Source organism: Lissotriton helveticus, chromosome 12 (assembly GCF_964261635.1).
Source record: "Lissotriton helveticus chromosome 12, aLisHel1.1, whole genome shotgun sequence".
In the NCBI taxonomy this organism is placed as follows: Eukaryota; Metazoa; Chordata; class Amphibia; order Caudata; family Salamandridae; genus Lissotriton; species Lissotriton helveticus.
This window is the reverse complement of record NC_136073.1, coordinates 246,119,324-246,141,686: the sequence shown is the minus strand read 5'-3', so window position 1 is coordinate 246,141,686 and position 22,363 is coordinate 246,119,324. Positions and strand designations below refer to the sequence as shown.

General features: G+C 44.7%; 1 protein-coding gene across 1 annotated transcript in view; it reads right to left on the bottom strand.

Moving 5' to 3' along the window:
* Positions 1–1,270: 1,270 nt before the first annotated feature.
* The window catches only part of LOC144798950 (uncharacterized), a 120,896-nt gene continuing 99,803 nt past the window's right edge, over positions 1,271–22,363 (bottom strand). Inside the window, exons 5-6 of the mRNA XM_078670089.1 lie at positions 13,969–14,093; positions 1,271–1,674 (exon numbers count right to left, since the gene is read on the bottom strand). Coding sequence (XP_078526215.1) covers positions 1,498–1,674; positions 13,969–14,093 — 302 coding nt within the window. The 3' untranslated portion in view covers positions 1,271–1,497. The remainder of the gene's footprint in view (positions 1,675–13,968; positions 14,094–22,363) is intronic.

Genomic DNA, 22,363 nt, shown 5'->3' with positions numbered 1-22,363 from the left:
TCAGTAATCCAGCCTTTCACTAACTCACCATCCATCCTTTCTTACATTATCCATGCATCCTTTTACTCATCTATCCATTCACCCATTCATCCTTCTTCCCTTTTACTCATCCATCCTTTCCCTCATTTATCCATGTATGTATCCTTCCACCTTTTCACTCATCCACCATTTCACTCACACACCCATCCCTCCATCCATTTCACTCACTCATCTGTATATTCACCCTTTCACTCATCCATCCAGCCATCCATCTATTTATCCTCCCTGTCATTCGTTCATCCACTCTTTCTCTCATCCGTCCTTACACCCATCCTTCCACTCATGCATCCATGCATCTATCCGTCCACCCCTTCACTCACCCTCCCACCAATCATTTTAATCACACATCCATCCATCTTTCACTCACTCACCTTCCCACCCTTTCGCATTAGTTATGTGCCCTTGTCTGGCAGTTGCAGACAGAAGAGACCCATCAAAAACCCCACCCCGCTGTAGCTGCTAAAGCGGGGGGTTGACGATGCCCCTGCTCAGTACTTTCAGTGTTAGGGATGCACCACAGTGGACTGCACCCCACTCAATGTTAGGAGTTCATTACCACCAACACCAACTGATCACTCTTCAGTTTTTGCAGAACAGGAGAGGACATCTAGTACTTCTACAATTTCCCCATAGTAGCCTCTACTGGTATGTCTGGTTCTAGGGACTGTCCCCTCTTAATCACACAGCTCGGTTATATGGGATTGCCCTTTATTAATCAAATGCTGAGGAAAAGTGTAAGGAAGCCACAATACTCAACATCCCTCCAGACATTAAAAAGGAGCGCCGGCTCCTCCGCTAAGGCAACGGAGCGTTGCCCCACAGGAAAAAAAAAATGATAATAACACAACGTTATTATAATTGTATTTTTCCCCTCCTGGCCCAGTTTTGTTTAAGGGGCGGGGCTGGGCTGTCACCTAGCTGGGGGAGGAGTGGTATTTGCACTTAAGTACGCATATCAGTTTGGCTAGCCATCTTGGGCCGGCCAAACAGTCATAAGCACTTTGCATGTTCTCCACCCAGGCTCAGGCCAAGCACAACGACGCTGCTATTAGCAGCATCGTGATTGGCTAGGGGAGTCTGGAAGCCTGTGTGCTTCCTGTTCCTGTGCCATCCATGGAAGAAGAACGGAGGAGAGGCGGCCTCAGCTAAGTAAGTGGAATTTTCTTTTGTCTTTTCAAACACCGCCCCCCCGCCTGCCCCGCCTCACCACTGTTGCCCCATAGCAGCCGCCACTGTTAAAAAGAGCAGACAAAGCATAGCTCCAGGCAATGATGGTCTGAGTGTGACTACAGGTGGCCCACGGAGCCCAGAACAGGATCATATGAAAGGAGGTTGTGGGGGTATGGATGAGAGTAGAACCCAACCAGAGTCAGGACCACCGGACCATTACAAGCGGAGACAGTGAGAGAAGGCTAGTGCTGGTGCTAAAAGTTCTCTATCGAACGTGCCATTGGACCCTCAGATTCGGCCTTCCAGTATCAGGGTCTTGAGGTCAGCAGCGGAGTTGGCACAGAGTACTGTGTGGGTGATGCATCTCTTCTCTACCAGGGAGGCCACCGCCTCGCCCACCTCCAGGTGACTCACGAATCCGGGGCCAAGACGTTCTGGGGTGGTCACTCCCATGTTTATCTTTACCTGTGGGTGCAAAGACAAGTAGATTATTCTCCACAGTCAGGCAGAAGCAATGTAATCTTCAAACAGTGTGTTCATGTGGGAGGTTTCAAGCAGTACGCTCTGTCTGTTTAGCATTTCTGCTCCATATATGTCACAGTATGTTAATGTCAAAAGCGACTGGTTCTAACTTTCAATTTCTACATAACGTGAGCTACTAGATGTCACCCCCTAGTCTCCTATAGGTTATATGCCAGAATTCTGGGAGCTTGATTGGGCTCCTGGAACAGAAGCAAGACCATTGGTAGAAGGGGTCACACAAATGATTGAGTGAGACTGAAATGAAAGAGTGGTCAGGGCAGAGGAGTCATACAAGTCTTTAGCCTTAGACGAATAAAGGTGATGGGCGAGTGGCCAATGCTGCAGGACCTGGGGATTGGGAGTTGCAGTACATTTATTCAAGTTCTTAAACCACAATTCACTGGCCAGACTCAACTAGGTGATCACTGCAGGCAGGCCAGGGGCAAACATACAAATCACACAATGGGAGACTACTGGGGCCTGGTCCAGGTCGACAAAAGGGAAGGGGATTTATATCCTTATATATATGAAAGGCCACACCTAAATTTACAAACCTGATGTGGAATGTAAGGGGCCTAGGTTTAGTAATCAAACAATGCAAGGTCCACACATATTTGGGGAGGTAGGAAGGTAATATTGTAGGTAATATTCCTACAGGACACACACTTGACAGCACATGAAGTAACAAAGTTACAGAGAGGATCGTGGGAGCAGATATACGCCACCAACTAGTTTTCATACTCAAGGGGGCAGTAGCAGTTTAGTTTAGACCAGGGGTACCATTCCAGGATCCAGAAATTGACAGAGACCTGGAGGGCCAGTTTGTGCTGATCTTTGGCTGTTTAGATGGGCAGGAACTACATTCAGCTTTGTATATGCCCCCAATATAGACCAGTCACTCTACTTTGACTCCATATCCGCAAACCTTGCTACAAAATCGACTGCCCCAATAACACTAGGGGAAGACATTAACTATGTGCTTTATGTTGTGTTGGATTGCTTTTACCTGCCATTGCCGACTGCCCCGACAGCTAGAGCTGCACACGCATTTGCAAAATCGCTCTACAACTGGGACCTTGAAGATGTGTGGCAGACTGGTAACGCACAGGCACAGGAATACTCCTTTTTCTCAGCGCCACTTGACTTAAATGTCCCATTAGACAGTGTTTGAGATTCTAGACCCCGATCGTTACCCATGCAGAATATTTGGGCCAGATTGTATCAGGCTACAACCCCCTGTTATTGTGAGTGCAGTGGGGTATGGCTTCCCCCAGTCCCCACATAGGGACCACAGTAAGCAATGCAGCAAGACAACGCATTACGGGAGAGGCTACGGCAAGTGATAAGTGATTATTCCACAGAGGACAATGGCACTGCCTCCTCTCCTGGTGTGGAATGGGAAGCCTTCAAGGCAGTCATGAGAGGTGGCTGCAGAGGGACGGTAATGGGGGTATGTAAGAAACTAGAATAAAAACGTACTTTCCTGGGGAATAGTCTGAGACAATTAGAGAGGGAAGTGGCCTCAAACCCTGAGCGCAAGATACTTTTGAGCACCTAGATGGAGAAATATGCTGTCCAGGTAGAACGGTTCAGGTACCTGAATTATAAAGCATACCTAGAGCGGCAGCATGAGGCAGGGTGACAAAACAGGGCAATTTGAGCATGGGCCACAAACCCTAAATCAGGGGAGGCTCCACCACGCAGGTCAAACACATACGGGGCTATATCAAGACCTCTCTACACTTCAACACAACATAAACAAAGTGCTCCATGATTACTATGCGACCCTTCATAGGGAAGGTCCAGCAGTAACGGGGAGAAATTGGAGACTTTTTTGCTCCCTGTAGGGTTAAACAGGTGACTGCAGACCACAGGGCTGGCTCATCTACACTTTCAAGGAAATGGAATTTAAAAATTTGGTAGAGGAGCTGGCGGCTGGTAAGACACCGGGCTTAGATGGACTGCCTGTACAATTCTATAACACTTATATAGATATCCCTGCACCATTCCTCACTAAAGTGTATGCAGCTGCAAAGGAAGCAGGTATTCTTCCACAGACGTTGAGAGATATACTGGTGGTATCCCTCCCAAAACCCCGCCAGGACCCAACTGATGTCAGCTCGTACAGACCCCTGTCCTTGCTTAAAATCTACTATAGTAAACTGGCTAATAGGATACTTCCCATTATGCCCTTGGTAGTCCACCCGACCAGAGTAAATTTATCCCTGGACATAGCATGTTCCACAATATATGAAGCCTCTGAACGAAACTCCTGATGAGTGCAAGAAGATGGAAATCGCCTTGTGTATAGACTTAGAGAAATCATCTTAAACTCTTAGTTAAAAGTTTCTACAGGCTGTCCTCAAGAAATTGGAGATGGAGGGAGTTGGGCTCAATGGATTGCATTGCTATACTGTGAGCCAACAGCCCGGGTGCACACAGGCTGGAATTTTGGTAGATAAAGAACTAAAGGCATGGTGCTATACGCCCCTACGATTCCACCCAAGAGTCTACTACTGATATGACCTGGAAAACCAGGGGCTATCCTAAGGGGGTGGAAAAGGATGGACGAATACACCATAAGAGACCGTTATAAAGAAGAGAAGTTTCTAGCTAGCACAGAGTTGTCCAAGGAATTGGAGCTCCCCGCTACACACTTTCTTTGTATACGGAAAACTCAAGGGCATAGTGTGGGAGATATGGGGGCGGGAACACATCAAGCACTACAACTCCTATTCGCAAGGTGCAGCGGAAGCAGACTCATCTCTTGGTTTGATAAGAAACTATGGCACATGTTTACAAAACCTCTAATCTCCCTTAGAGCTAGGCGGGAAGCCTAGATCCACAAAGCACTCACAGATAAACAATGAGGGCAAGTGTTGGAAAGCACACAAAGGCATCACATAATGCGAGGCTCCGATACACAAAATTCAATAATTTGCAAGAAAAATACTTAGCAACTAAGACACTTATGCGAATATCCATTGGAACCTACACAGTTGTCCGGTGAGCAACCTCGCGGAAGCCAATTTTATGCACGTAGGTTGATGATATGCAGTAATAGCTGGATTCTGGAGCGAGTCACTGGACCACCTTTGCCAGGCACTGGGAAGGGAAATACCCTAAAGCCCTGAGATAGATCTGTTTATTGCGGCTCTCATACTTTGAAATAAAAGGGAGGGCAGGCCCCAGCTTCCTGGCACTTGCTCTAATACCAACGAAAAGGTGTATAGCTATGCACTGGAAGGCCAGCCAGGCACCGCCCATCATGCGATGGAGAAGAGTTGTATCCCAATGGGCACAGAGTGAACATATCGTGTAAACCCGAAAGGAAAGAAGTAGTAGGAGGTGCCCTATTGTAGATGCATAATGTGACATCCTAGAGGCATATGAAAACCTTGACCCACTCCCATCACAAGATTGATATCTAAGAACAAGAGTCATGGACACAGAGCCCTCAAGATAAAACACCTGCACACAGTGTACAGTAAATATTATAACGAAAAATTATGCAAGTAATTCTTGAGTTAATTTTTGAGGAAAGAGACGTAGAGTTGATACAGTTAACTTATGTTGTACGTTATGTAGCAACTGCCAATTTAACCACATGTTGCATGGTGTAATGTCCTTATTCCGTAGAAGAGTGAGATGCATACTGTCGGCTATCAGATATTGATAACCATCACTCTGTCAATCTTACTTAGCTAAACAAATGTAAGAACAATAAAAGTAATAATCAGATCTTTAAAAAAAGATTGAAATGAAAGTAACACTCCTGCAAAACCCCAAAAAGTTTGCAACATTGTTTCTAATAAAATATTTTCTTCTATTTCAAGCCTTTATTAGTAGTTATATATAGTCAACTTTGAAGTAAAAGCAAAACCAAATGCATTTCAATTGTATCTAACCTATTCTCTGATCGATTCTACTGGAATATAATTCACTTTAAATAGAGAGTCGACCCAATCGACTCAAGAGTCAAGACACAAGTGGGGATATTGACCCAGAACTAACCACAGCAAATGGGGGAAGCATTAAAATGAGATAATTATTTGCAGACGTAAAATTACAAATATTCTCTAATAGTTTCTGATTGTCATTGATATGGGAAAAGTCCAAAAGAGCATTGCAAAACTATGCATCACCCAATTATCAGTGGAGATTTTTGAGGAACTTTTTGCTTCTGAGCAGCATAGTTTATGATGCCTGTAAAGGTTTCATCAGCTATGGGAGCATATTTACGACTAAATTGCGCAGCACGGCGCTGCAAGCAATTTAGCAGTGCTGCACTGTCTTATTTAAAAAACGCAGGAATGCGCCGTATTGACAAAAATACCGTGCATCCCTGTGTTTTCCCTTGCACTGGTGCTAATAAAGCTGCCTAGCGCCAGTGCTTGCACCCTTGCGCCATGGTGCAAGGGTGCCTGCGTTGAGGGGTGATTGTATTTGTGCAGGAAGGAACATCTTCTTGCACAAAAACAATCATTAAAGGTGTTTTGCTCCTTCTATGTGTGCTGCAGAAAAGAGCAAAAAACAAGGAGAAGTAAAAGTATTTCTCCTCGTTACACCACTCTAACACTCCAACATCTACGTTTCAAAGGCGTTAGTTGTTGTTGGCGCTGCCTCAGATCTACAGAGCCTTGAAAATCAGGGGCAGCGTCAAAAAGCAATCGGTGTTGCGGGGGTACGCCCACAGCAGCACCCATTGCATGCCCCTTTGCTGCCGAAAACTGCGGGGAGGAGGCCCATATTTACAAGGAGGAATTGCCACGCAAAATGCCTTAGCACCGCCTTGTAAATATGGAGTATGGCATAGCGCCACCAGAGCATCAGAAAAAGTGACGCTCTGATGGCGCTATTTATGCACTTGTAAATATGCCCCCATAGTTTCTTTAAGATGTCTAATGATTTGCTATAGAAGACATCTGCCCATTACAACTAGAAATTCATGGCAATGGAACAATTCATTAGCCGGTGGGTTTATTAGTTTTCACTTTTATATAGCGCAAACTTTACCCACAGGTATCAGAGCGCTTTAAATCAGCACACTTATAGCAAGCAAGACTAGCACTCTATATTACTGCCAACTTAGCTCAGCATAAGCAACAGCTAACCATTCACAAACAATGTTTATATACCAATTGCAAATTAAAAAATAAATTAATGCAAAGCATTGTCATTTACAATGCCAGTAACTCAAACTTTAATGCTGCGAGACCTATTGCATTGCAAATGCTTGTTTATTTGGCCTTCCCACTGGAAGAAGTACCTGAGCTGTTGCATCAAATGGAACGGTTTGGAGAGGTCACTGGGTTGAGACTTAACAGTAATAAATCATTGACCTTTCCTCTGGCGGGTCTAGCTTCGGTGCCCCTGGCAGATCTCCCACACCAGGGACTTAGATTGGAGCGGGAGGGTTTCCAATACCTGGGGATACAGGTTGCGCAGTCAGATACACAAGCGGTGTCCATGAACATAGATCGGGTACTCACGTCCCTACAGCACTCTGTGACTTTTTGGAACACTCTTCCACTGTCATTGATGGGCAGGCTAGCCATCTCGAGATGGTGATGTTCCCAAGAACTCTATATGTATTACAGAACTCACTATGCCCGCTATCGTCGTGCGTCTTCAAAACACTGAATATGATTCTCACATTACTGCTCTGGGTCAGAAGGAGGAGTAGAGTAGCCCTAAACACTATTATACGCAGCTATGAGGAGGGTGGCTTGAAGGCCCCATGTTTTGACTTATATTACTATGCCGCTCAATTGCAACATGCGGCCCAATGGCTGACAGATGCAGACAATTGGGAAAAACGCCTACTGGCTGGAAGGACGGATAACCTGACACTTCAGAATGCTCTAATGCAGGGCAGGGGAGTGGAGGTGACTCTCCCCTGCGTGGTGAGACACATGATAGTCATGTGGCAGGGGTTCGTTGAGAGGGTCTTGGGAAAAGCACCATTCCACAGGGAGTTACAGATCTTGATACTGGCCCCCTTTTAAAGAAATGGGAACACATGTGTCGTTTCAGACCTGGAGGGATGGTGGCTGTGAGGTACTTGCTGACCTTTTCCCCAATGAGACATTTATAACCTATGAACAAGCAGAGGAGAGCTTTGGCCTAGGGTAGGGGCATTTCCTACACTACAGGTATCCAGGAGGTGGTAAAGGTCACCTGACCAAAATACCCTGACATTACCCACCCGACACAAACATTAGATATCCTACTCATGTCAGGTTACTGTTTTATTTTCCACCTACAACATGTTTAATGTTCAATAAAACCCAGTTTGGACATTCGCATTTGAGACCAATATATTTGTAGGATTGTTTCTGCTGAGTACAACGCTGTCAAGGCAAGGAATTTTGGGGGGGGGATCTTTTTGAGAAAGCTGAGCTAAACATCTTCCAACAGTCCAGCTCTTTTTCGAAGTCTTCTTTTATATTCTGATGGCTCACCATGTCTATTTTCGTATAATAAGTTGTCTTTAGCGTTGACAGAGGGTGTAGACTAAAAGTCATTGGGGCATATTACCAATGTTAAGCGATATTTATCGCTAACGATGCTTAGCAACGAATTTTTTAACGCTAAGCATCGCCAGAAATTATCGCAGATAAACCTTGGTATTACCAAGGTTTATCGCAAATGCGATAAAAAACGGCCGCAATGCATGAATATCGCTGAAAAGTCAGCGATATTCATGTATTACCGAGCTAATGCTCTTAGCCATGTTATCCACCTCCCATTGGATAACATGGCTAAGAACTGCTCAGGGCAGATGTTAGCTTTTGGAGATATTCGCGCTTAGCGCGAATATCTCCAAAAGTTGGTAATAGGAGATAGCGATGTTAGCGACTGTTTCCAGTCGCTAACATCTTGGCACGCCCACTTTGCATGTCATTAGTGATAAATATCACTGACATGCAAAGTGGGGCCCAAGATCGTCGCTATCTCCTACTAGCTGTCACTAACTGGTGTTAGCGACAGCTAGGTAATAGGGAGACTGTAATTTTATCTCCGCTTTCTTGGCTTTTAAAGCCAAAAAAGCGGAGATAAACCCCCTTGGTAATATGCCCCTAAGATTCTACACAAGAACAGTTTTTTAACGTGTCATTTCATTTCAGCCTGATAGCTGGTTACAGTGTTTGTCAACTCGCATCTTCAGTTTCAAGGATGCAGTACGTCGCTGTGCTGTCTGCATCTTTTCTGTACAGCCCGAAATATCAGTTCACATTTGGTGGAGAAGAGCTGACTCCTTAGACCTCCATGGTCACGCAGGAGTTTGAGATACAACACCCTGGAAGACTCACAGGCCCAAATGTATTATCCTTCATGCAATGAAGCGCTGCAAGAAAACAGGAGCGCTGCACATGCAATGAACTGCCCAGCGCCAGATTGACAGCATTGCTGTCTGAAGATGTCACGGGCAGCCCTCGCACAAATTAAGCTGGTTAGCTCCATCCAAAACCTTGCTCCATGGTGCAAGAGCAGGCCAGTGGCATTGTGCCTAAGATGTGTCCATGAAGGAGACTCCCCTGAACAATGGCTTAGGTAAAACAGCTTTACCCATTGTGAACAACCACTAGCCACCTCATTTGAGCCTGTTTTCACTAAGTATTAGAGGATGAGGAACATTCACGCCTTTCTATTTTAGTAGAGTGAGCTTTGCGTCCAAACTTTATAGTGTGTCTGCGCTTTCCCACTTCAAAGGCATCTTCTTTGCATAAATTGCAAGGGGTTGGCCCTTCCCGGCACAAAGTCGTCTTGGCAATGCATTAAGATCATATATATTTCTATGCTAAACACCTTTACTGCAGGAGAGTTGATCGACACTGTGGTTTGCAGTACTTAGAATAGCTTGAATGTCCAGGCCATCTGATAGTGAGTTTGCTGTGCAGCCCAGTTGTTGCCTGAGTGTATCATGTACTGCATTAGCACAATGCATCTGGGGGAACAGTATGCTGCTGTGTCAGGTATGCTCCCTCCCCTCCTTTGTGATTTAATTGAGTTGTTGAGCTGATGATCTCTGGGATGCACCTGCATTCTGGGAGTGGGACTGAAACCTATGAAGACTGTAAGCAGCATTGCTGCACCCCCAAATGTAAGTTGTTATTCACAACTGAAGAATAAGAAATATACAGAAACACGTGTCTAGAGAGACACGGCTCTGGATGCATCCATCAACAGTTTTGAATACTGAAGAATTTCAACTAAAGTGTTATCATGCACTGCATTTACCACAATACATTGGGCTAAGTGTGTGCTGGTATGCCAGGCAGTGTGCCCCCCCCCTTCTGTGATTGGTTACCATTAGAACATGAATACATGAATGAAAGAAGTCTGCCATCTGTGTATGGGTTCAGATAGAATTATGGCCTTCTCTGTGTAGGAACATGTAGCTGGCTCACTGTGGTGTCTCCTGTTGGATGTGGGGTGCAATTTGTTCAGGACGTTGCAGGAGGTAGAGGGTGTCAACATGTACAGTTTGTTTCACTGCCAGGCCGTTGGGTTCATCACTAGAAGCCTCTGCCAGCCCGCCCCATCTCTTCCACAGTTCTTAATGCTGGAAATGAAAAGATATGGACAGGAATCTAGTGGAGTTGCATCCCCTATATTAAGGCCCTTCATTCTTGTTTGGAGAGGCAGGATGGAGAGTTGAAGAAAGGTTGAAGAGGGGGAATGTTGTTTAATGCACCAGGGTCCAGTGATGGTCTTCAGGTAAACAAATGGCGAGGAAGGGGAGTCTCTCTCATCTGTGATGTTCCACTTAATTTCATAGCCATGTCAGTTGGTTTGGGATATGAGGGATGAAGGTGTGAAACTGTGGTTCACCAGTGAGGAGGTCCTTGATAAAGCACCTACCTCACCACCATAATGGCCTGAAACATGTTATAACAGTGCATACATAAAGTACCAGCTTTGGTACTCGGTTGTGCTACAGAAGACCTATAGCGATGAGTCACAGAGCGGGCTGGCCGCATGCCACACAATTGTGTTTGTAGATCTACTCAACTATCTCTGGATTCAAGAATTGTTACTCTAGATCCTTGATGAGCAACTAGGAAGTAATTTCAAGAAAGGTTTTACTATTAATGACCTTCCCGATGGCACAAACCCATTGCACTGCTTCATTAAAGTGCTCAGTGTACAGGAAGATGGCCACATTCCAGTAACCTATTTCTTTGTAGGACTCCTTATTGGGCCACCTAAAGGAGTACAAGAAGGTGGGTTCAGGAGATTCCAGTTGCTTGTTCTTCTCTCTGCTGGCCCAGAATTCCAGGGACCCCAGGGTCCCCTCAACCCAATAGTTCTGAAGACACATCTAAGATGTTTTCACACGATTCTTCACCTCCCTCTGCTACAAGCCTTTCACAAGGATGTCTGAACTTTGCCTTTATACTTGTTCGTGATCAAACTTTGCATCTCCTCTAACACTTTAAGAATCTTTAAGGTTCTGTTGTTTGCACTGGTAGGTTGGCTCAGACAAACTTCCAGGGCTGCCTGTTTGAATTTACTGGGGGTATCAAATATCACACTAACTAGACCATCCTGACAATAGTTCAGAATTGCTTCCCTTGGTAACTGAACATTATTTTGCAGCCCTCTGAAGGGCACAAAGGAGTAATATTCAAATAATGGACCAATAAAGTAAATTCCAAGTTGTATGTATGATGACCAGAAGAACCTCTTACCTTGGTTTTTAACTTATGAATTGTACCACAGAGTGGCTGTTGAAATCAATCTGGATTTCACCCCACCTCCCTTAATAAGGGTGACCTCCCATAAATCTGAAATACCCAAATACCCAACTGGGTCCACATAGAATCTGATATCTCTATAAAAAGTTTCTTAACTGCTGACTAAGTTTAGGGCAAATTGTTATTTTACAAGTCTCCGTGTTTCTTGTTCTGAAATCCCCTTCATATTAGCTGAGCCAGATCAATCACAACCTACTGAGTTCTGCCCAGAACTTATCCAGATGAGCTGAATATCATTAGAATCTCCTGATACAATTAGCAAAAAAGCAGGGAAAACCAAAGGTCCCTCTTTGACAAATCAAGATAACTACTTTTAAAGTTGGCATAGCAAGTATAGGATGACTGAGCAGTCACAGAAGCCTGCTAGCTTGGGCAGATTGTGTCTCCAGCTATTATGCTGTTGTGGTGCTAGTGAGGCATGATTCGATTCTATGGTTGCTTCCAGTCATCAGGGATCCAAGAAACCTCTTTCTGATTTGCTCTCACTGACCAATGATGGAAACAAGGGCTTTCCTTGAGTAGTCTTCTGCCAAGTAAATAAGGATCTTTTTTGTCCCCAATTTTTTGTGCCTGAGATATGTTGCTGTCTTGTCAGGGTCTTTCAGGATGGAGTAGCATCTTGGTCCCTTGGTACCCTCATCTCCCTACATACCAAGCATACTCTTTGCTTCTTGCTCCTGGGACCAATACGATAGACACAGGATCTCTGCCATATCACCCATCTGTCTTATTATCTGCACAAGTACTTTTGCATCTTTGACATGGCCCAAGGCACCTACTAAAGTCACAGCTTGGGACATTGTAATCATAATACTCATACTGGTAAACCTGTCCCATGGAGCCAATTTCAAGAGAGATCACCCTTCTTTCTGATGAGCTTTCTGGAAAAGTCCTCCAAAGCCAGCCTTTAGTCTTGCCAAGACAAGGACCCTTGGATAATAGATTTAATGTCTTCTCCAGGCCTAGATTATATGGTATTTAGGGACACCAAAACTCCATCCTGCCAAGGAGGACAAATATGCAGGCTATCAAGTCAAAGGGCAATCAAAAACCTGTGATTATCTCTGTAATTGTTATTGGTCCCACTGGTCAGTCCATGCTACATAGGAAGATTAGCAAACAGACAAAGCAAAGCCTGAGAGTGTGGCACAAAACCACAGAAAGGCAATCCTAAACCAATCCCTTCTTGCCAGTCACGGTAATTGTCAGGTCCCAAAATTCAGACACATAGGGAGAATTCAGCATTAGGTTCTTATGATTCCGGTCAATGATAGTGCCATGACACTCTGGTAAAAACTGAAGGTGTGTATGCATTCTTTGGAATTTCGTTCGATGCCTTTGCCAGATGAAAACAATTATAAACATAAGTAGATACTGACACTGAGAACCCAAAGAGAATAAGCCCCATTGAAGCAGATCCAATTACAGGTATTAGTGGCGCTCTGCATCAGTAAACTTAGTCTCTTTCACAGAGGTCCATAATTAATAAAAATCACAATAATTGTATCAGGGGTGCAAGAGAGAAGGTGGATGAGACACAACCTCATCTATTCTTAGCAGCCACGGGGCCATCTAACCACACACTTTTCTTTTATCTGTGCTAATTCGCTCCAAGTATTCCACAGTCCTATGAGTTCCTAGTCTTACGAAATGTGGTCCTTTAGCATGAAAATGGCATTGTCTGTTCTTTGAATACAAATGTACCTTGCCCAAAAGTACTAGGGGAGCAACCATATATCTCCCCACCCAGTTGAGTTCAAAGAGGACCTCTCATACAAAGATACCTTTCTGTGGTCGTCTAGTTCTTTTTGAAGCTCTGCTTCCAATCAGCACTGATCTGTCTAAGGTTTCATTTAGGGTCTGTTCTTGATCACTATTCGGTTTTGCAACTTTGCATGTGCAAACAGGGGTATCCTGCGTCATGTTTCAATCTCAGGTTTTAGAGACATCTGCAACAATAAAAAGGATTACTTAAAACAAACCGAACAATGGTCCTTCTGAGAGGAATCAAACAATTCAGGAGCTTATCCAGTCTTGTGCCCTAGAAAAGTGCTACCTCCCTACCTTTCTTTAAAAAATTTGGATGATAAAGCGAGGGCCACTATTTACTTCCATCTTCTGTCTTTTTGCCTCGTCTGTTCCAAAACAAAGACACAGCCCAGATGGTGGCTCCCAGTCCATTGTTCTCTGTGGAATCTCACCCCGAATTAGTCACCTTATTCTTTTGAAGCTGGAATGTGTGTACCGGTCCAATATGTTTTTTGCAATGTGTTTTCAAATTTGCCACTCTCCTTTGACCACCCTCCACCCTTCTCTGATTCCTTTCCCGCATTATCCAAAAAGATCTGTGCAAGTCAGAGAACAGAGGATGCTGGCTTACAGAGACATGGTTGGCATACTGGACATTGGATCCTTTGCACTTGGAGCTTGCTGTAGATTATTCTAATAGGCATTAGAATGGTTCCTTACTGACCTCATTGAGCTTGCATGGAATGTTGGGATATTCCTCGCGGACCACCTGGCAGAAGGCCAGTGCCCCTGCTGCTCCCAAAGTCAAAAATCCTGTGCCAGGCATGAGAAGCCGCTCCCCAGCACCTCCTGGAAAACAAATGAAGTAATACTTGGATCTGGTGCAGAACAAGCAGTGTGAGAAGCACTATGTACATTTGTGAGGGTTCATCTAATCGTACATCTGAAGAATACAGGTTTTATTTTACTGCCCAAAGGATGTATGACTAGGTGATTCAGTTCATAAACTCTCAAAGTCACCCATGCTTCTTCTTCCCAAGAAATATCTTTAAACTTGTATATAAAACACAACTGGGCAACCATGTAAGACTAGGAGCCCAGGGCAACAGCCGATCAAAAAATGGTTCCATCAGAAATACTTCACAAGTGATAGAAATGTATGGTCAGTAGACCAACACGGGCCATCAGTACATTTAAGGGAATGAGGAGCAGGACTGCAATACTCACAATTATAGGATTTTGGCCAGTAAGTGTGTGACTGTGTTTCTGCACTGATATCTGAAAGATTTTGCGCAGTATTTCACCCTGGGCTCTCAGCTGCAATCAAAGTGATGGGTGGAATACTCCCAATCCACAGAGTTAACGCAGATGTTGTAATCCCAATTTGGCTGGTAACTCCTGTTGCTGGCCAAATTGGTACTACAGGGGTTTTTGCAAAGAGGCCGTAAATCCACATAAGTCTCCTGACCCGACAACCCTTTATGTCAGATTTCTTTGGGACCAAGACCAAAGTACTCCAATATTTAGCTTTAGTAATAACTATGCTGGCATGAGTTATATTTGTAGGATCAGCCAACACATAGTGAAAACAGGCTTTAATTATTTAGTACATGCACAATACAAAAAGAATTAAGTGCATACACAAGAAACAAACGTTCTCTTACATTTTCTGAGATATAGCCACTGCTGAATTAGTACAGAGTTTGATTCCATTGAAGGCAGTAATGAGAGCTGCCTGTTTTGACAACCTTAACCTTTTGCACATTTTTCAGCACTTCAAAAAGGAAGAGATTTGGGCAGTGAAAAGATTTGTAAAAGAGCATCAGTTTCCGATTTGTCTGTAAAAATGTCCAGTGGCGCAGACAGAGTGACTCATCTGTCCTATTGTTGTGAGTGGACAACACATGAGTTGTATTTCACAATATAACATGTTCTCAAATAATCAAATGCATTTACAATATGAAATTCCAGACTGTTCAAGTGGAATACCTTTTGAGGAATATACGGCAAAGTTCATTACATTTGTGTTAATTGTCTAAAGCTTCATGCACTCACATTACATTTCAAAAGATGTAAACAAATGGGAGATGATTTACAAACTGCATTTTTCCATACGTTAAGTATTACTACTGTGATATTACTTTATTTACAGTAACCTTACTTACTACAAAATGCCATTCACAAATCTACGAGTGTAAATCTCCATCTCTCTTATCTTTTCTATGGGGAGATCCTCACATATGTAAGTTTACTATTCCGTAATAAATGTGGAATAAATGTGGAAGGGATCAAGGGAAGTGTTTAAAAAATGTGACATACTTACTACAAAGTACCTAAGCGAGGAACAGGAGGGTAGAGTAAGCCCATTCCTCTTCTCAAACTGCAATTCTAAAGTTATCACTGCCAAAAAGGACCACAAATAATTGTAAATGTACTCCAGCTCAGAGCCGGAGTAAGTCCAGCACCACACATGGCCAACCACTGGTGCTGCACACCATTCCATACAAAATAATGGAGGTAGACACTTAAAATACAAATAAAAGGGAATAATGTTAATTATGAAAAATTGTTAAAAATATAAATATATGTATTTCAATGTTATTAAATGATCTAAAAATATTCTTTTTTGTTTTAACATTTTACTAACCTTTTTTAAATTTATAAATGAATGCAGCATTATTTTTAATTAAAATATAATTAAGTTACTTTTGAATATTCCATACATCATTATTAATTATTAATAAATAACAAAAAAGTGTATTTTTTTAGATGGGAATTTTTTCAATTTCAACTTTGGGAAATAGTTTTAATTTAATTTTATATAGTAAAATATATATTTTTTAAATTATTTTATTTATCAATTTTCATTAATCATACAATATACTCAGAGCATATTCATATCAAATTAACAGATAGCAAAACTGATATCAGTCAGTAAACTTCAACAAAAACACAGTCAAGGGGTGCTTTGATTCCTGCCTGAACAGTGCATTACATTCATCAGTAAACTCACAAGTCAGCCACCATGTGCAATATCGCCCAGATTTGGACCAGGTACAATGAAAGCGCAATAGTTTAGCATTATCAGCACCCTCCCCTCTCATAATCTACAGTTACAATTCATCGTCAGAGTGCTCGTCACTGCAGGCTAGCAAGTATTCTCTTAACGGGGCCCAGATGTCCCTGGGCTTGGATGAGGTGGGAAGTTCTTCTGCATACGTCTCTAATTGGTCCCTGCAGTATACCATGTCCTTCAACCAACCTTCAGCTTTAGGGTGCCTTCTGCTGTCCCATGTAAACAGTACTCTTCTCTTCGCCAGCAGTAAGGCCACATGTATAAATCTCCCCATCACACCTTTTAGCTGAGGAGCATGCCCCAACAGGCACAACGCCGGGGCGTTGTACAACGCAAACCCTGTCATTTTCGCAATAATGGATAATACCTTGTCCCAATAAGTGTGTACAGGTCCGCATTCCCACGCTAAATGTATAAAGCTAGGTGGTTCGGTTCCACATTGCCTGCACCCTCCCGGGTCCCGTAGACCTATTCGCCATAACCTGTGAGGAGTGTGGTATGTTTGATGTAAAGATTTAAGATGTATTATTCGCGGGTTACTGTTAGGGGTCAACCTCCCTGTTATGGAGCATATTTGCGTCCACTCTCCCTCTGTTATGGGGGTGTCTAACACAACGTTCCCCGCATCAGACTGGTATCTACACTATGTGGCTCATCGTTTTGAACGGCTTTGTACAGTATGGTGAACAGCCTTTTCTTTGTGGGGGCCGTAATGGTCAGCTGAAGCGCCGATGATGTCTCTGGTTCCGCAGGAAAGCTAGCGTAGTGAGCCTTAACCGCCCGTCGCAGTCTGTAGCAGGTAAATTGAAATAGCAGTGTAGGGTTACTAATATAGGATAAGTCTTTCCCAGTAACGTATGTGCCCTCAGGAAAGAGATCGCCCATGTTTGCGATACCTGCCTCTCAAAGGGCCTGTACTGAACCTCTATCTTGTGCTACCGTCAGAGCAGCATGTCCCTCAATGGGCATTGCAGGGGCATATAGGGGGAGCCTTTGCATCTTCCGCCCAATCTCCTGCCAGGCCGACCTGGTGATGTCATTCGTGTTGATCTCTGCACTCGGCGTGTGTCTTCGGGAATGTTTTATGATGCCTTTCAGTGGTGTAGGGTGAGCGTCACCTTCCTCCACCGCAACATGCGGCGTAAAGGCATGTGGTTTGTACCAGTAGTATGCGTATTGAGCTTGGCAACATAGGTAGTAAGCATAAATGTCTGGTGGTTTGAACCCTCCTCTCTCGTAGGGTAGCGACAGTGTGCGCCAGCTTATCCTCGGCTGCTTGGCGCCCCACACTAATCGCAATAACTGTGTTTGGACGGTTTTGAAGAAATGTGTCGTTAGCGGGACTGGGACATTGCAGAAGAGGTATAAAACGTTAGGTAGTATTACTATCTTGATGATGGAAATTCTGTTCCCCAGTGATAGTGGTAAGCCCAGCCATCTGTCTACTTGTGTGACTAGGGTTGCATAAGCCGCGCCGTAGTTTTCGGTGACAACCACTTCAGGGTCTCCACACTCCTAAATACTTTACAGGATCAGCAGACCAAACCAGTGGGTACTCAACTATTGAAGGCGTGGTTATAGCAGTCAGCGGGATGATTACGGACTTGCTCCAGTTTATGTTGAGACCAGAGTGCAAACTGAACGTAAAATATTCTCCAAGGATAGGGGATAAATATTGGGTCGGTTCACGGACATACAGGACCATATCGTCCGCGTAGAGTGAGATTCCTACCGGCCTGTTGTTAAAGTTAAGCGCCGCTGCCCTGTGTATCTGCCTGATTTTGTACGCCAGAGGTTCCAGCACGATGGCAAATAAAAGTGGGGATAGGGGGCATCTCTGCCGGGTACCTCTCTCTATGTCAAACGGCTCAGATGTGTCCCCTCCTACCCGAACCCTGGCAGACGGTTCAGTATACAAAAGCTGGACCCAGTGTATAAACATTGGGGGAAACCCCATTCTGAATAGTATGTGCAGCATGTAACGCCACTCTATGGAATCAAATGCCTCTGCGGCGTCTAATAGCACAGCAACGGCAGGTAATTCTGGATTTAAAACGTGTAGCATGGCAAATATGGTGCGTAGATTAAGAGATGTAGATCGGTCTGGAATAAACCCAGCTTGGTCTGGTAGGACCAGTAGGGGCATTAGAGGCTGCAGCTTCGTGGCCAATATCTTCGCTAGTATTTTGGCATCTAGATTAATGAGTGATAATGGATGATATGATTCGCAGCTCTCGGAGGGTTTGTCTTTTTTCAATAGAGTGATAATCATTGCCTGTAGTAAAGAAGGGGGAAGCCGGCCTGTCTCATAAGCTTCTGCATACATTGCAAGAATGTGGGGAGCAAGAACGGCAGCATGCGCCTTGTAAAATTCTGCGGTCAAACCGTCAGGTCCTGGCGCTTTTCCATTCGGAAGTGATTTTATAGCTTCTATCACGTCCTCTATGTCTAGTGGTAGGCTAAGATATTTTCCGTGCACATCAGATAGCCATTGTATTGTATTGTATTGTGGCATACTTATATAGCGCAACCTATCACCACCAAGGGCATCCTGGCGCTTTGACCCGTACTCAATGAAAACAGTAGCTCAGCCTATCCTGGGAAAAAGATGAGTTTTTAGAGCCTTTCTAAAAGATAAAAGATCTCCAAGGCTTCTCAAGGATATAGGCAGAGAGTTCCAGAGTTTGGCTGCCGCTACTCTGAAAGAGCGGCCCCCCATCCTCACTCTCTGGAATCGTGGAACTACCAGTAGCCTGGAAGACGAGGAGCGTAAAGCTCTAGATGGACGATACCAGGCAAACATTCGTCGCAGAGGAATGGGGCCCAGGTCATGAATAGCCCTAAACACAATACACGCTGCTTTGTAGCGCACCCGTAGATGAACTGGCAGCCAATGAAGTTCTTGCAGTGCTGCCGTAGAAGAACTGTGATAGGGGCGAGAGAGGGCGAGTTTAGCAGCGATATTTTGCACCCTTTGCAACTTGCCCAAGAGTGTTACCGGGGCCTCCAGAAGTAGTGCGTTACAATAGTCAAGTCGACTTAGGATGGTACAACGCACTACTTCTGGTCTGGCTTGCACAGGGAGGAGAGGAAGGACCTTGCGCAGCATACGAATCAGCATCATACATGTTGAAGAGATCTTATTCACATGTAGATCCATGCGCATGCAATGTCCTCCAGGTACGTATTAAGAACCTTTTCGTCAGTCCCGCCGCTAGAAGTGTATAGCAAGCTATAAAATTAACGAAACTGCTCCACTATTGCCGTGGGGGAGTAGTGCGCCTGCCCAGTGCTGTCTACGATCCGTTCAACTGGGAGTTGAGCAGCCCTGCATTGTAACCTACCCACTAGTGATCTGCTCGGGCGCCCGCCTTCTCCATATCGTCTGGCAACCTGCCGTTTCGATAAATATTTCACCTCCGTCTCTGCTAGATCGTTATACTCATCAATGTGCTCATGTATGCTTGCTAATATACTTTTAGAGGGTACACTATCATATTGGGCTTCGAGCTCACCTAGTTTCTTCTCCAATGCACGCAGTCTACCGCGTATGTCTTTTAGAATTCCCACAGACGTGCTAATACAGGTTCCTCTTATCGTAACCTTAAAGGCTTCCCATAGAATCTCCTGACTGTCCACCGTCCCCACGTTTGTCTTGAAGTACTGCACAATGGCAGTCCTAATTGTGTCAGCGAATATCGGATCTAACAGGGCCTCTGCTCTGAATCTCCACGTGAATGGTTTTCTAGGATTTTGAGGAATGGTCACTGTGAGAAGCACTGGATTGTGATCTGATAGCGTTCTGGGCAAATTACGTACATCTGTCACCATTCATTTGCCCCCTCACTCAACAACCAGTAGTCTAGCCTGGACCATCCATTTGTCGCCGGTGTGATATGTGTGCCCGCTAGTGTCTCTATATGTCTGTGTCGCCAGTCATCTACTAGCCCAAATTCTAGCATTCTGTCCTTTACACAGGCAGCAACTCTAACCATCCTAGCCCCCTGTGGGTTCTATTTATCTAGCTTAGGATCTAGGTGGGTATTTAGATCTTCCCCCCCCAAAGGAGTGCTGTGGCAGGCCATGTGCGCAACGTCTTGAACATGTTCAAGTATGCTGTCGCATCATCAACTACTGGACCATAAAAACGTATGATTGTCACCATAACATGTCCTAATTTCCCAAGTACCATCGCCCATCGGCCTTCCTCATCTGTGCTTGAGTCTAACGCCTGAAAGATCACCCCCTTCTTTATTAAAATTAGGACTCCCCTCGCATATGACGAACATGATGATGCCAGTCTGAATGTCGCCCACTTCCTAGCCACCTTATCCTCAGTCACTTTAGTTAGGTGGGTTTCCTGTAATAGTGCTATTGTGACATTGTGTCGGTCTTACTGCGCTAGTACCTGTCTTATTTTCTGTGGTGTATTTAGTCCCCGTACATTCCACGTAATAGCATTATACGTGGCCCCTGTCATGGTGGATACAAGTGTGTGATATTCTGTTCAGCTCTCTTGTCAGCATGTAATTGCACCCATCTGCTATAAGATTGTGTTGCATCGTGTTTAGAATCAAGTACCCTTGGTCTGTAACAAAACAAAACATCCCTCCCTCCCGCCTCCCACTTCAGCACACCCCAATGGGGAACATCGTTTACAACGTGGTGTTTACACCGCAGTGCCTTTACGACGATGCCATTACAACGCAGCTGGATGGCGCTGTTGGGCAAGGAATGTTGTAATTTTATATTCCAACACCTTCCCTACTGTTACGTGGACTGGTGTTGGAATATAAAATTATAATATTCCAAAATCCGCGCCCTCCAACGCAAGTCGTTGTAACGACTTGTGTTGTAATGCCCGCGTTGTCAAGTACCGCGATCTTTTAGATCGCGTTGTACTGACATATATCCCACCCCAATCGCTAAAGACATGTCCCCCATTCAACTCCCGGTGTAACAGTAACTCAATTAACCAGAATTCCCATCGGGGATTACCCATCGGGGGTCGTGGCGGCTGCATTCGCTCCCAGATGTCTAAGGGAAGGGGAGCCGTCGAAGCTTCGTGATTTCCGCTAATCCCACTTAACTCGGCAGTTCCATACACCAATGTTACATATCTCGCCACGTAACTCCTACCAACCTCATGTCTGCATTTTCGGCATGTTACCCCCCCTCTCAGCTGCGACATAGGAAGTACAACTCTTATCCCACCAGAAGCCAGTCCCATGACCCTCTTACTACTCAGTCATCAACATCCGATGTGGGTGATGCAGCAGATTGCTGTCGTTGGCGCCGTAGCTGTCGTGCATGCTCCATAGCCTGCTTAGGATTCGTGAAACTTTTACCATTTTCCATTGTCCCAACGCGCAGATGTGCAGGATACAACATGGCGTAGGGTATCTGTTCCTTTAGGAGTAGTTTCTTGACGTTTTGGAATTCTTTGCGGGCTGCTTGGACGTTGGCCGTAAAGTCCGGGTAGAACGATAATGTGTTTCCTTGGTACGTAATCGAGCCCTTTTGCTTAGTGATGCGCAGTACCGTGTCCCTAGCTCAGAAGTTGAGCAGTCTGGCTATTATAGGCCTTGGAGGTGTCCCTGGAGGAGGTTGCGTGCCAGAGATCTATGCGCTCGCTCAACAGCGAATAATGGGGATAGTTCGTCCTTGCCACATATATCCTGTAGTAGTGCCTCGATGTAATCTTCCAATCTCTCTACGTTTGTGGTTTCTGGCAGCCCCAGTACGCGAATATTATTGCGGAAGGACTGCGCTTCAATGTCCTCGTTTTTGGCCTGTATGACTGCCAGTAGCTTGGTGATGTCATTCGTCTTATCCGCAACTTGTTGTAGTCCGTCTTCCGCATCTGTGATACGCTGTTCAGCCTCATTCAATCGGACTGTATGCTTGTCTAGTTTCGACGAGAACTGATCCATCCTGCCATTCAAAGCTTCAATATTCCCATCTATGGCCTGTAGACTGGCCTGTATAGCAGCCAGGGATTTCTCAAGGGCTGTGTTGGGCGTCGCAGCTGTTTCCAGTTCAG